At 47.1% G+C, this 10528-nt stretch overlaps 1 protein-coding gene across 2 annotated transcripts; it reads left to right on the plus strand.

Annotated features, from left to right (window-relative positions):
* CD2BP2 (CD2 cytoplasmic tail binding protein 2) lies at window positions 1-4487 on the plus strand. 2 transcript variants are annotated; one of them, XM_027771725.1, is made up of 7 exons: window positions 1-69; window positions 623-716; window positions 931-1066; window positions 1185-1342; window positions 1443-1878; window positions 1961-2067; window positions 2155-4487. In XM_027771725.1, the coding sequence occupies exons 2-7, from the start codon at window positions 639-641 to the stop codon at window positions 2263-2265; spliced, it is 1026 nt and encodes a 341-aa protein (XP_027627526.1). In that variant the 5' UTR covers window positions 1-69; window positions 623-638; the 3' UTR covers window positions 2266-4487. The 2 variants fall into 2 exon arrangements, with proteins under 2 accessions (XP_027627526.1, XP_006148232.1); XM_006148170.2 differs by having other exon boundaries at window positions 2-69; window positions 619-716.
* The last annotated feature ends 6041 nt before the right edge of the window (window positions 4488-10528 follow it).

Here is a 10528-nt window from a genome sequence, read left to right on the forward strand (position 1 = left end):
GGGCCGAGTGCCCCGGATGTAGCCCTGGCGAAAGCATCTCTTCTTACGCCGCGGACCCTGGATTCCCAGGTGAGCGCGCGAGGACCGCATGGCCCGAATCCCCGTGGTTCTGCTGCCCCCCAGATTTTTACCCAAGACAGTTGGAGGTCACCTCGCGGAACTGGGATTTGGGCGTGGGGAGGAGCCGGGCGGACAAAGCGCCAGGTCCTGGGTCCGCCAGGGCGCCGCAGGCTCTGAGGGAGCTGGGGGTGAGGGGTTGGCTGTCAGCCCGCCGAGCCTCGTAGGCCCAGACTACGGGCACTAGAAATGGGGGTGACCACGCGGGGGAGCCTGTCTCCTCTCGTCCAGGTTGGGGCTACACATGGAATCTACGAGGGGAAAGGAGGGTCCTCTGCACGTCCTCTCTTCTGTCTTCACTCCATTAACTCAGATGCCAAACCAAGTCCCTAGGGGCGTCCCGGCTGCCAGCTTCGGCCTCTGCTTTAGTGTTCTCTCCTCTCCTAAGCTGGACAAGGCTTGAACCAGGAGAAATGCTTGTTGTGCTTGGGGCCCTCTCGCAGCAGGTCCCCTCCTCACCTAGTTGCCTTACTCTACATCTTTTTTTTGGTTCTGCTTGAGGAAGGCCCTTCTGATCCGTCATGTCAAAGAGAAAAGTGACCTTTCAAGGTGTAAAAGATGAAGATGACGAGGATGAAATTGGTACCCCCAAGAAGAAGGTGAGGGGCTAGATCCCTGCGTTCTGGGAAGGAGCAAGGGGAAAGAGAGGAATTGGAGGCCTGAAGAAAAAAGCTGGGTGACAAAGAAAGGATTCATTTTCTTGGGTTCTTTGAGGAATTGGGTTTGGAGAATTTTCTATTTGGTCCAGGTCCTGGAGTATTTGGGAAGTAGCTAAAAATCTTCATTTCTTGACTTGCTGACTCTTGCTCACAGCTGGTAGACCCTGTAGCTGGGACAGGGGGTCCTGGAAGCCGTTTCAAAGGCAAACATTCATTGGACAGTGATGAGGAGGATGATGAGGAGGAAGGATCCAGCAAATATGACATCTTGGCTTCAGAGGATGTAGAAGGTGAGCTACACCCAAGAATTGACTGCTGGATTGGCAAGTTGGGCTTCTGGAGACATGGAGCAAGGGTCTCTCCTGTCTTTTTTGTATGCCTAGTGTGGGGCAACTGTCTTTGGTGCAGGTCAGGAAGCAGCCACGCTCCCCAGTGAGGGGGGTGTGCGGATCACACCCTTCAACCTGCAGGAAGAAATGGAGGAAGGCCACTTTGATGCAGATGGCAACTACTTCCTGAACCGAGATGCTCAGATCCGAGACAGCTGGTTGGACAACATTGACTGGGTGTGGCCCAGGGGATGGCATGCCTGGGGCCTGGGGGTGTCAAGGCTAGGCCCAGGTCCCATGGCTTTTTGTAGGAAATAACTTTGTGTTCCCATGACAGGTGAAGATCAGAGAGCGGCCACCTGATCAGCACCAGGCTTCAGATTCAGAAGAGGAAGACACCCTGGGCCAGACACCGATGAGTGCCCAAGCCCTCCTAGAGGGTCTTCTAGAGCTCCTATTGCCGAGAGAGACAGTGGCTGGGGCACTGAGGCGTCTGGGCGCCCGAGGAGGAGGCAAAGGGGGCAGTAAGGGACCTGGACGACCCAGTTCCCCCCAGCGCCTAGACCGGCTATCTGGGTTGGCTGACCAGATGGTGGCCCGAGGCAACCTTGGTGTATACCAGGAAACAAGGGAACGGTTGGCCATGCGGCTAAAGGGATTGGGGTGTCGGACTCAAGGATCCCACGACTCCACACCCCCACCCTCCCTGGACATGTTTGCTGAGGAAGTAGCAGAGGGGGATCTGGAAAACCCGACCCCTACACAGAAAGGAGGTGAGCTTGGAGGGCAGAGGAGGGATGTTGTGGATAAGAGTCAGGGCACTTGAGACCCAAATGGTCTTGTCTGTTATTTTAGAAGCAGAGGCGCCAGGAGATGGTCTGATGGACGTGATGTGGGAATATAAGTGGGAGAACACAGGGGATGCCGAGTTGTATGGGCCCTTCACCAGTGCCCAGATGCAGGTAAGTCCCTTTCTACATTGTTCTGCCTTGTCCCTCCCCTCCCCCACCTTTACCAGTCCTTTCCCACTTCTCCCTCTCTTCCTGCAGACTTGGGTGAATGAAGGCTACTTCCCAGACGGTGTTTATTGCCGGAAGTTGGACCCCCCTGGTGGTCAGTTCTACAACTCCAAGCGCATTGACTTTGACCTCTACACCTGAGCCTGCTGAGGGCCCAATGGTGGTCCTTTCTTTCCTGGACTTTGTGGAGGAGGCCCCAACTGCTTCAAGCACAGAGGATATTGAAGTCAATTTCTCTTTCCCAATAAAAGCCTTTAGTGCTGTATTAGGGCCGTGGCTGTGCTAACGGCCAGAAGCCAGGGGCTTTCTCCACAGCCCCTTTGGACTTGCCATGGTCCTCACTTGTTTCCTTCCATGAAGTTCCTCCTTGAGAGTTTCTCTCTGCTATCTTGAACCACCTCACCTTTGTTTACCATGCTTAGAGGCACAGCCAGGGTCTGTTATGTCCTGTGGTGTCCCCACCTGGACTCTTCTTGCCATGTAAAAGTCCCTTCGTTAACACTATCTTCCAGTCTTCTCTGCATTTGTTGTTTTGCTGTTGAAATGTCTTTAGCTTTCAGGTCCTTAGAGTCTCTGTCCTTGTAGCCACAGTAGGAGAGTGGCTAGAGCCTCAGAATGGAGAGTTTTAGGCCTGGAAGGGCTGGGACATCTGAAAGACTTTGGTACCTTTGGGGGGTGAGCAGGAAGCCTCTTACCCTCTCTTCAGATTCTTAGACATGAGACATAGATGGGATGGGTGGGACAAGATCATCCCGAGTCCCTTAGATTTCTCATCTGACTCTATCCCTCATAGTAGTTCCCACAGTTTTTGGTGAAGTACCCACTCAGTGTAGGCCCTTGTAGGTCCTTCAGGGTCACCTGGGCCAGCCATGCATTGTACAGGCATAGAGAGGGACAGTGACTCACTGGAGGTCACATTGAATCAGTGGGCTGGCCTTGACCCAATGGGCTCCTTTCCCAGAGCTTTCTTGGCACAAAGCCTTTTTTGCCAGGCCTTTGAGGCCCTGCAGCTTGTATTTCCTGGGCTCCTACAATGTGCCTCCCGTAGGGCTAGTTCCTTAAGGAAACAGGTAACTGGATCGGTCCCCTTCAGGAGTTCAGAGTCTGGTTGAGGGCAGCATGGGAGATAGATATCATTCTGTAGTCTGAACTTACACCCTCTACCAACTACCAGTGCTGCCTTACGCCTCTCTGCACTTAAATCAAATTAGCTTGATTAGTCTGCTTATTGTCTTAGCTGTCCACCGACATCTTTTGGGGAGCTGCAAAGTATGCCCCTCTATGCACCAGAGGTTAGAGCCTCAGAATGGAGATGTGAAGGGCTGGGATGGCTGGTTCTGATTACGTTGTTCTAGGATGTGGCCTGGACTTGAGTCTTTTATCAGCTCCCTGGGTGTTTCCAATGTGTATCCAGGCTGAGAACCACAGGGCCTGGCTCCCATCACTGAGGCATACCTGAGGAGCAGGATACTCCCAGGCCTGCTGTGGTCACTGAGCAGTTCATTAGTTACAAGGATCTGGGTACCAGGCTGTAGGGTGCAAGAGCCTCAGGGTGGAAGGAACCAGACGAGGTACTCAGGAAAACGGGGTGAGAGTGAGTACTCGATGCTCTAGTGAGGCCTGCTCTAGTGCCTGTGCAGACTACAATTTCATTCATTACAAGAAGCCATCAGGGCTGAGATGCTTGTATGTTACGTGTCACTGAGAAAACAATCCTGACAGTTAACTGATGGAAGGTGCCCTTGATTGAAAGATGTTAGAAGTGTTCCAGAGTGAAAGCAGGTGTCTTAAGACCAGTGAAATACAATGTTCACCTTGATATGCCTATGACTGTGTCTTAGCGGTGCTTGTAAGTATTTGATGAATGGATGGAAGCTAACGGGCAGTACCCTGATGTCCTACAGGTACCTCAGCCTCAGGCTCCCCATAGCTGACCTCATTTGCCCTCATACCCTCCTACTGAGGGCTCCTTGCCAGTGACACCCTGTGGTGGGCAGAATAATGGCCCCCAAAGATGTCCATGTCCTGAGTCCCAGAACCTGTGAATATGTTACTTTGCATGGCAAAAGGAACTTTGCAGTTGCCATAAAGTTAAGGATCTTGAGATGGGGAGATCGCCCTGGATTATTGAGCTGTAATTGCACAGGCCTTTGTCAGAGTCAGGAGGTTAGCAAGGAAAAGGAGGCTATCACGCTGCTGGCTGTGAAGAGGGAGGAGAGAGCCACGCACCAAGGATGCAGGAGAAAACAGTCTCCCGAGACCCACCACAAAGTGCAGCACCCTGACGTGACTAGCCCAGTCAAAATCATTTGGATTTCTAGCCTCTAGAGCTTTATGATAATAAATTTGTGATTTTAAGCCTTTATGTTTGTAGTAATTTGTTACAACCCCCATAAAAGCTACCCATGCAGACTCTTGCCTGTCCCCACCATAAACCATCCAGTGATCACTAAGTATTTCCTCCATGTGGCTGCATCCCTATTCAAGCCCCTGTCAATACTTAGGACTGTGACAGCCTCTTGTCAGTGTGTGTGGTTTTTTTTGGAGAGGTGTGTCTTTTTGTTTTGCTGTAGGGCGCATGCACTCACCAGAAAGACAGACAGAGAGCGAGAAATCACCCCTCAGGGGAGATGGTCATGCTGCAATCCCTTCTCCATTCTCCTCTCGGGATCTTGGGCATGCATGCACACTTACGTTCCCGGCATGAGTTTAAGCCACCAGGTCTGGGACTCAAACCGTGGTCGGCTACATGGGAGTTCAGCGACAGCCATTACGCTATGTCCCTGTTTGTTTTTAAGAATTATTTAAATTATTTGGGACCAGCCATTGGCGCAATGGCTATGTCGCTGGACTCCCATGTAGCCGACCACTGTTTGAGTCCCAGACCCCATGTGATTTAAACTCATGCCGGGCACGTGTGTGTGCGTGCCCAAGATCCCGAGAGGAGAGTGGAGGAAAAGGGATTGCAGTGTGGCCATCCCCCCTGGGGGTGATTTCTCGCTTTCTGTCTGTCTCTTTCTGACAAGTGCATGTGCCTTATAGCAAAAACCTCTCAAAAAAAAAATGTTTTTTAAAAAAATTATTTTATTTAACTTCAGGGTTTTTTTTTTTTTCATTTTTATTTGATCAGAGTGATAGAGAAAGCAAGCCGTCAGGTCCAGGGTTTAAATTGCTATAGGGCATATGCATTCACCAGAGAAAGAGAGTATGTGGAAGAAAGTGCAAAAGCAAGCTGCCAGGTCCAGGACTCAAACTGCAGTTGGCCATGTGGGATTTCAGTGCCTTAACCACCATGCCACCTGCTGGCCCCTCCAGGGTGTTTTGTTTTCTTTTGATTATTAGGTTTTTATTGAGAGGCACATGCTCATCAGAAAGAAGCAGAGGAAGTGAGAAATCACTCCCCATGGGGAATGGTCATGCTTGCAATCCCTTCCACTCCTCTTAGGAACTTCGGCATGAACACACACGCCTGGTGTGGTTTTCAAGCTATAGGATCTGGAACTTGAATTGCGGTCAGCCATGTGAAATCCAGTGCCTTAATGTCCATGCTACCTGCTGGTCTCCTTTGTTTTTTATTTATTTAATTAATTTTGTTTATTTATTTTGAGAGATTTTTTTTGCTATCAGGCATGTGTGCTCTCCAGAGAGATGGAGAAAGTGAGAAGTCACCCTCCATGGGTGATGGTTATGCTGCAATCCCTTTTCCATTCTCCTCTGTGGAGTTTGGGTATGCATGTACATGAGATTCAAGTTGCCAGGTCCAGGACTCAAGCCATGGTCAGCTATGTGGGAGTCCGGCAACATAATCACTATACCTACCATTTACTGGCCCCTGTTTTTAATTTTAGAACTCTACACATATATATGAAGTCTTCAAAGAGTTCATTGAAAATGTCAATTATAGGGACTAGCAGTTGATGTAATGGCTATGTCACTGGTCTCTCATGTAGTCGACCACAGTTTGAGTCCCGGACCCAGTGGCTTAAACTCGTACCAGGCACATGTGCACGCATGCCCAAGATCTTGAGAGGAGACTGGAGAAGGGATTGATGTGTGACCATGGGAGGGAGCGATTTCTCGCTTTCTGTCTCTCTGTCTCTCTTTCTGGCGAGCACATGTGTCCTATAGCAAAAACCTCTCAAAAAGTAAAAATGTGTGTTATAAAAAGACATGAAAATGCATATTAAATATATGTGTTGATAATGTATTATGAAAAAATGGAGATTTTAAAACTTGTATTTTAATTCCATTTTTTCCTACAAATGAAGTCCCTTTATGTATGTGTGGATATATTATATACATGTGTATATAATATATGTGTGTGTGTCTATATACTCTTCACAGTATATGTGTACAATTTATAATTCTTTTTTTTTTTTTTGGAGAGGTTTTCGCTATAGGGCGCATGCACTTGCCAGACAGACAAAGAGAGACATAGAGACAGAAAGCGAGAAATCACCCCCCAGGGGGGATGGTCATGCCGCAATCCCTTCTCCTCCATTCTCCTCTCGGGATCTTGGGCACGCACACACATGTGACCTCCTTGAGTTCCAAGCCACCGGGTCCGGGACGCAAACCGCAGTCGACTATGTGGGAGTCCAGCGACATAGCCATTATGCTAACTGCTGGTTCCCATACAATTTATAATTCTTGAGTAAACATTTTATATTTTTGAAAAGTTATATATTAATAGATTTACAAAAATAGTGCAGAGTTCACTATTTCTCCCTGTTTTTTTTTTTTTTTTTTTTTTTTTAGTGGTTTTGCTTTAGGGCATGTGTCCTCACTGGGAAGGGAGATAGACACAGTGAGAGGGAAAGTGAGAAATCAACCCCCAGGGGGAATGGCCATGCCACAATCCTGTCTCTCTTCTCCTGGGACCCTGTGCACACAGGCACATGTGTCCGGCATGATTTTCAGGCTGCCAGGTCCAGGACTTATACCGCTGTCAGCCATATGGGAGTGCAGTGACGTAACTAACTGCCATGCCATCTGCTGGTCCCACGTTTCTCCCTATTAACATCTCACTATGGCACATTGTCACAGCTAACAACTTACAACATTACTAATTTTTAACAGCTTTGTTGAGATCTAATGCACCCATTTAAAGGGTGTGCTTCAGTGTTGTTTTTGTATATTCACAGATATGTGGGTTATTCTGTTGATTTGTATGTTTATCTCTATGTCAATACTACACTATCTTTTATATATATATATGATCAGTTATTTAATTAGGTTCTTGGCAAAAAATCTCTAACACCAATTTGTGAGGATAAACTCCATTTGTAAGGGCAAACACGAATTGCAGGTAGCCCTAGAGCTAAGGAACAGCTTTTAATTTTTGGTAAAATGTGCGAGTCCACAGCTTTCTGATTAATCTCGCGCTGCTCTGAAATCTCATATTTCTTCTTCTCTGTGTCGAGGATCTCACCTTCCTGGTGTCTGGGCTTCCACAGTTTCTTTTTCTTGAAGTAAGTGTCGGCAAGGTGCTTTGGGATTTTTACTTTGCTAGTATCAATTTTCATGGAGGTGACAATAACAAATTTCTGGTATGTTCTATGCAGTGGAACTCTATTGAGAATCAGCAGTCCAGTTATAAGTAGCAAGCCACGGCTCAGCTGCTTCAGGAAAACCACTCTCTTGCCTCTGTGGTGTCCAGTGAGGATGATCAGAATGGTCCCAGGAGTGATGTTAGCTCGCAGCTTTCTCACATGCTGACTGAAGGGGTTTTTGCTGTGGTTCAATAGCTTTCGAGGCATATCTTCAGTAGGATAATACCTAGGCATTTTGTGCAATACTACACTATCTTGGTAACTATGACTTTATAGTGAGTCTTGAAAAAACACACCAGGTGTGTGCATGTGTGCCCAAAATTGCGAAAGGAGAATGGGAGAGAAGGGATTGCAGCATGGCACCTGAGGGATGCTTTCTCACTTTTCCTCTTTCTCTCTGTCTCTCTTTGGTGAGTGCATGTGCCCTCTAGCAAATTTAAAAAATATTTCTCTGGGGGCCAGCAGGTGGTATTGTGGTTGAAGCATTGGACTCCCACATGGCCTACCGTGGCCTGAGTCTTGGACCTGGTGTCTTGCTTTCTCACTTTCTCTCCACTCTGGTGAGCACATGTGCCCTATAGCAAATTAAGTAATAATAATAAATAATTATTTTTAAAAATTGCTCTGGCTATTGTATGTCCTTGGCATTTTCATATAAATTTAATTTTTGAGTATTTTTTGTGATAGGGTGTATGCACTTGCTGGAGAGAGAAAGAGAGAAGGAAAGTGAGAAAGCATTTCTCAAGGAGAACAGCCACGCTACAATCTCTTCTCCATTCTCCTCTTGGGATTTTGGGAATGCACGCACATGCACCCAGCATGATTTTCAAACCACTGGGTCTGGGACTCAAACTGTAGCTGGCCATGTAGGGGTCCAGTGCCTTAACCACCATGCCACATTACTGGCCTCAATTTTAAAATCAGCTTGTCAATTTCTCTAAAAATTTCTGCTAGCATTTCGTTGGGATAATGTTGAATTAATGTAGAACTGATATTATTTTTGTCCTTAAATATTTGCTAGAATTTACCAGTGGGACCATCTATACTTGGAGTTTTCTTCATAGGAAAGGAACTTTTTTTGTTTTGTTTTCCTGAATATTTTCATTTATTATCTCCAGTTTAAGAGAAATGTGAAGGAATTTACCATGGTCATCAGCAAAGCAATAATGAAAAACCCGAGAGTCAATCTTTTTGTGTTCGAATATGTTGAAAGTTGGCACTTAGAAGACAAAAAAAGAGTACAATCTGGAAAAGTAATGCCAAGAATGAAAAAGAAAAACCTTGTCTCTCAGTGTCTAGAGAGCTGTGCTAGTTCCAAAAATAAAGCTTTTATTTTAGGCACAGAGCCCAAATTAATCTTGTAGGTTTTAACTACAAATTCAATTTCATTAATTATATATAAGACTGTTCAAGTTTTTTATTTCTTCTTGACTGAATTTCTTTACAATTTTTTTGAGAGGTTTTTGATATAGGGCGTGTACGCTCACCAGAAAGACAGAGAGACAGAGAGGCAGAACGAATTTCAGCGTGGCCATCCCCCCAGGAGGTGATTTCTCACGTTCTCCTTGCAGGGAGATAGGTTGGGGGGAGTGGAAGGAGAACGTGAGAAATCACCTCCGGGGGGGATGGCCACGCTGAAATTCGTTCTGCTGTATCCTCCTCTCAGGATTTTGGGCATGCATGCACACGTGCTTTGTGTGATTTTCAACCTGCTGGGTCCATAAGTTGAATTGAGGGCCATGTAGAAATTAAATGCCTTAATCATTATGCCACCTGCTGACCCCTAGTTATTTTTTTCTTCCATGAGCAAGAGAGGGTGAGAGAGATGGACAGGCACCCTCGAAAGAGTCTTCATGCCATGATCCACCTCGTGATCTCAGCCCGGACCATAGGCATTTGTGTGCCTAGCATGTCCAGGATGGTCTCTGGATATAAACCCAGAACCTGCATCACTGTTGCAGAGCTATGCGTTACTTCTGTGAAAATGTCTGCCCTCAGGGCTTGCTTGTATTTATTTATTTAATTTAAAGAGATGTTTGCTATAGGGCATGTGCGCTCACCGGAGAAACAGACAGAGAGATGGCGAGAAATCACCTCCTGGAGGGATAGCTATGCTGCAATTCTTTCTCCATTTTCCTCTTGAGATTTTGGACATGCACACATACACTCCGGGTGTGAGTTGTTTGTTTGTTTGTTTTAAGAGAGATTTTTACTATAGAGCATGTGCAGTTGCCGGAGAGACAGACAGAAAGTGAGAAATTACTGCCCAAGGAGATGATAGACCATAATCCCTTCTCCTCCATTCTCCTCTTGAGATCTCAGGCACACATGTACATGTGCCTAGCGTGAGTTTTAAGCCCCCGGGTCTGGGACTCAAATAGTGGGAATCCAGCGATGTAACCATTACACCGTCTGCTGGTCTCTATTTTATTTAATGTTTTTAGAGGTTTTTGCCTTAGGGTACGTGTGCTCACTGGAGAGAGAGAGAGACAGACAGACAGAGATAGTGAGAGGGAAAGTGAGAAATCACCCCCCAAGGGGGATGGCCACACCGCAATCCCTTCTCCATTCTCCTCTCAGGATTTTGGGAATGCATGCACACTCGCCCATTGTGTTTCAAGATGCCGGATCTGGGACTCAAACCTGGGACGGCCCTGAGGGCTTGCTTTTAAACTCTGTTAGGCAGGACCAGAATCCTAAGCCTAGCCTTAGCCTGGGGTGAATCAGCCTGACTAGGGAGCAGCGCCTCTGAGGTGCTACTGTTGTGTGTCTAGTGGTCTTCCCACTCCAGTTGGTGGGACCAAGAACTAGTCCTACCCTGTGCGAACCCTGGAATTGTCTCACCTGCTCTT

Source organism: Tupaia chinensis, unplaced genomic scaffold (assembly GCF_000334495.1).
Source record: "Tupaia chinensis unplaced genomic scaffold, TupChi_1.0 Scaffold000231_1, whole genome shotgun sequence".
NCBI lineage: Eukaryota > Metazoa > Chordata > Mammalia > Scandentia > Tupaiidae > Tupaia > Tupaia belangeri.

What these genes read in the sequence shown, in the direction of transcription:
- CD2BP2 (XM_027771725.1), top strand. Translation starts at nt 639, where the DNA reads ATGTCAAAGAGAAAAGTGACCTTTCAAGGTGTAAAAGATGAAGATGAC. An exon ending in GGCTTCAGAGGATGTAGAAG is followed by an intron (nt 1,067 to 1,184) that starts GTGAGCTACACC and finishes TCTTTGGTGCAG; the next exon opens with GTCAGGAAGCAGCCACGCTC. An exon ending in TCACCAGTGCCCAGATGCAG is followed by an intron (nt 2,068 to 2,154) that starts GTAAGTCCCTTT and finishes CTCTTCCTGCAG; the next exon opens with ACTTGGGTGAATGAAGGCTA.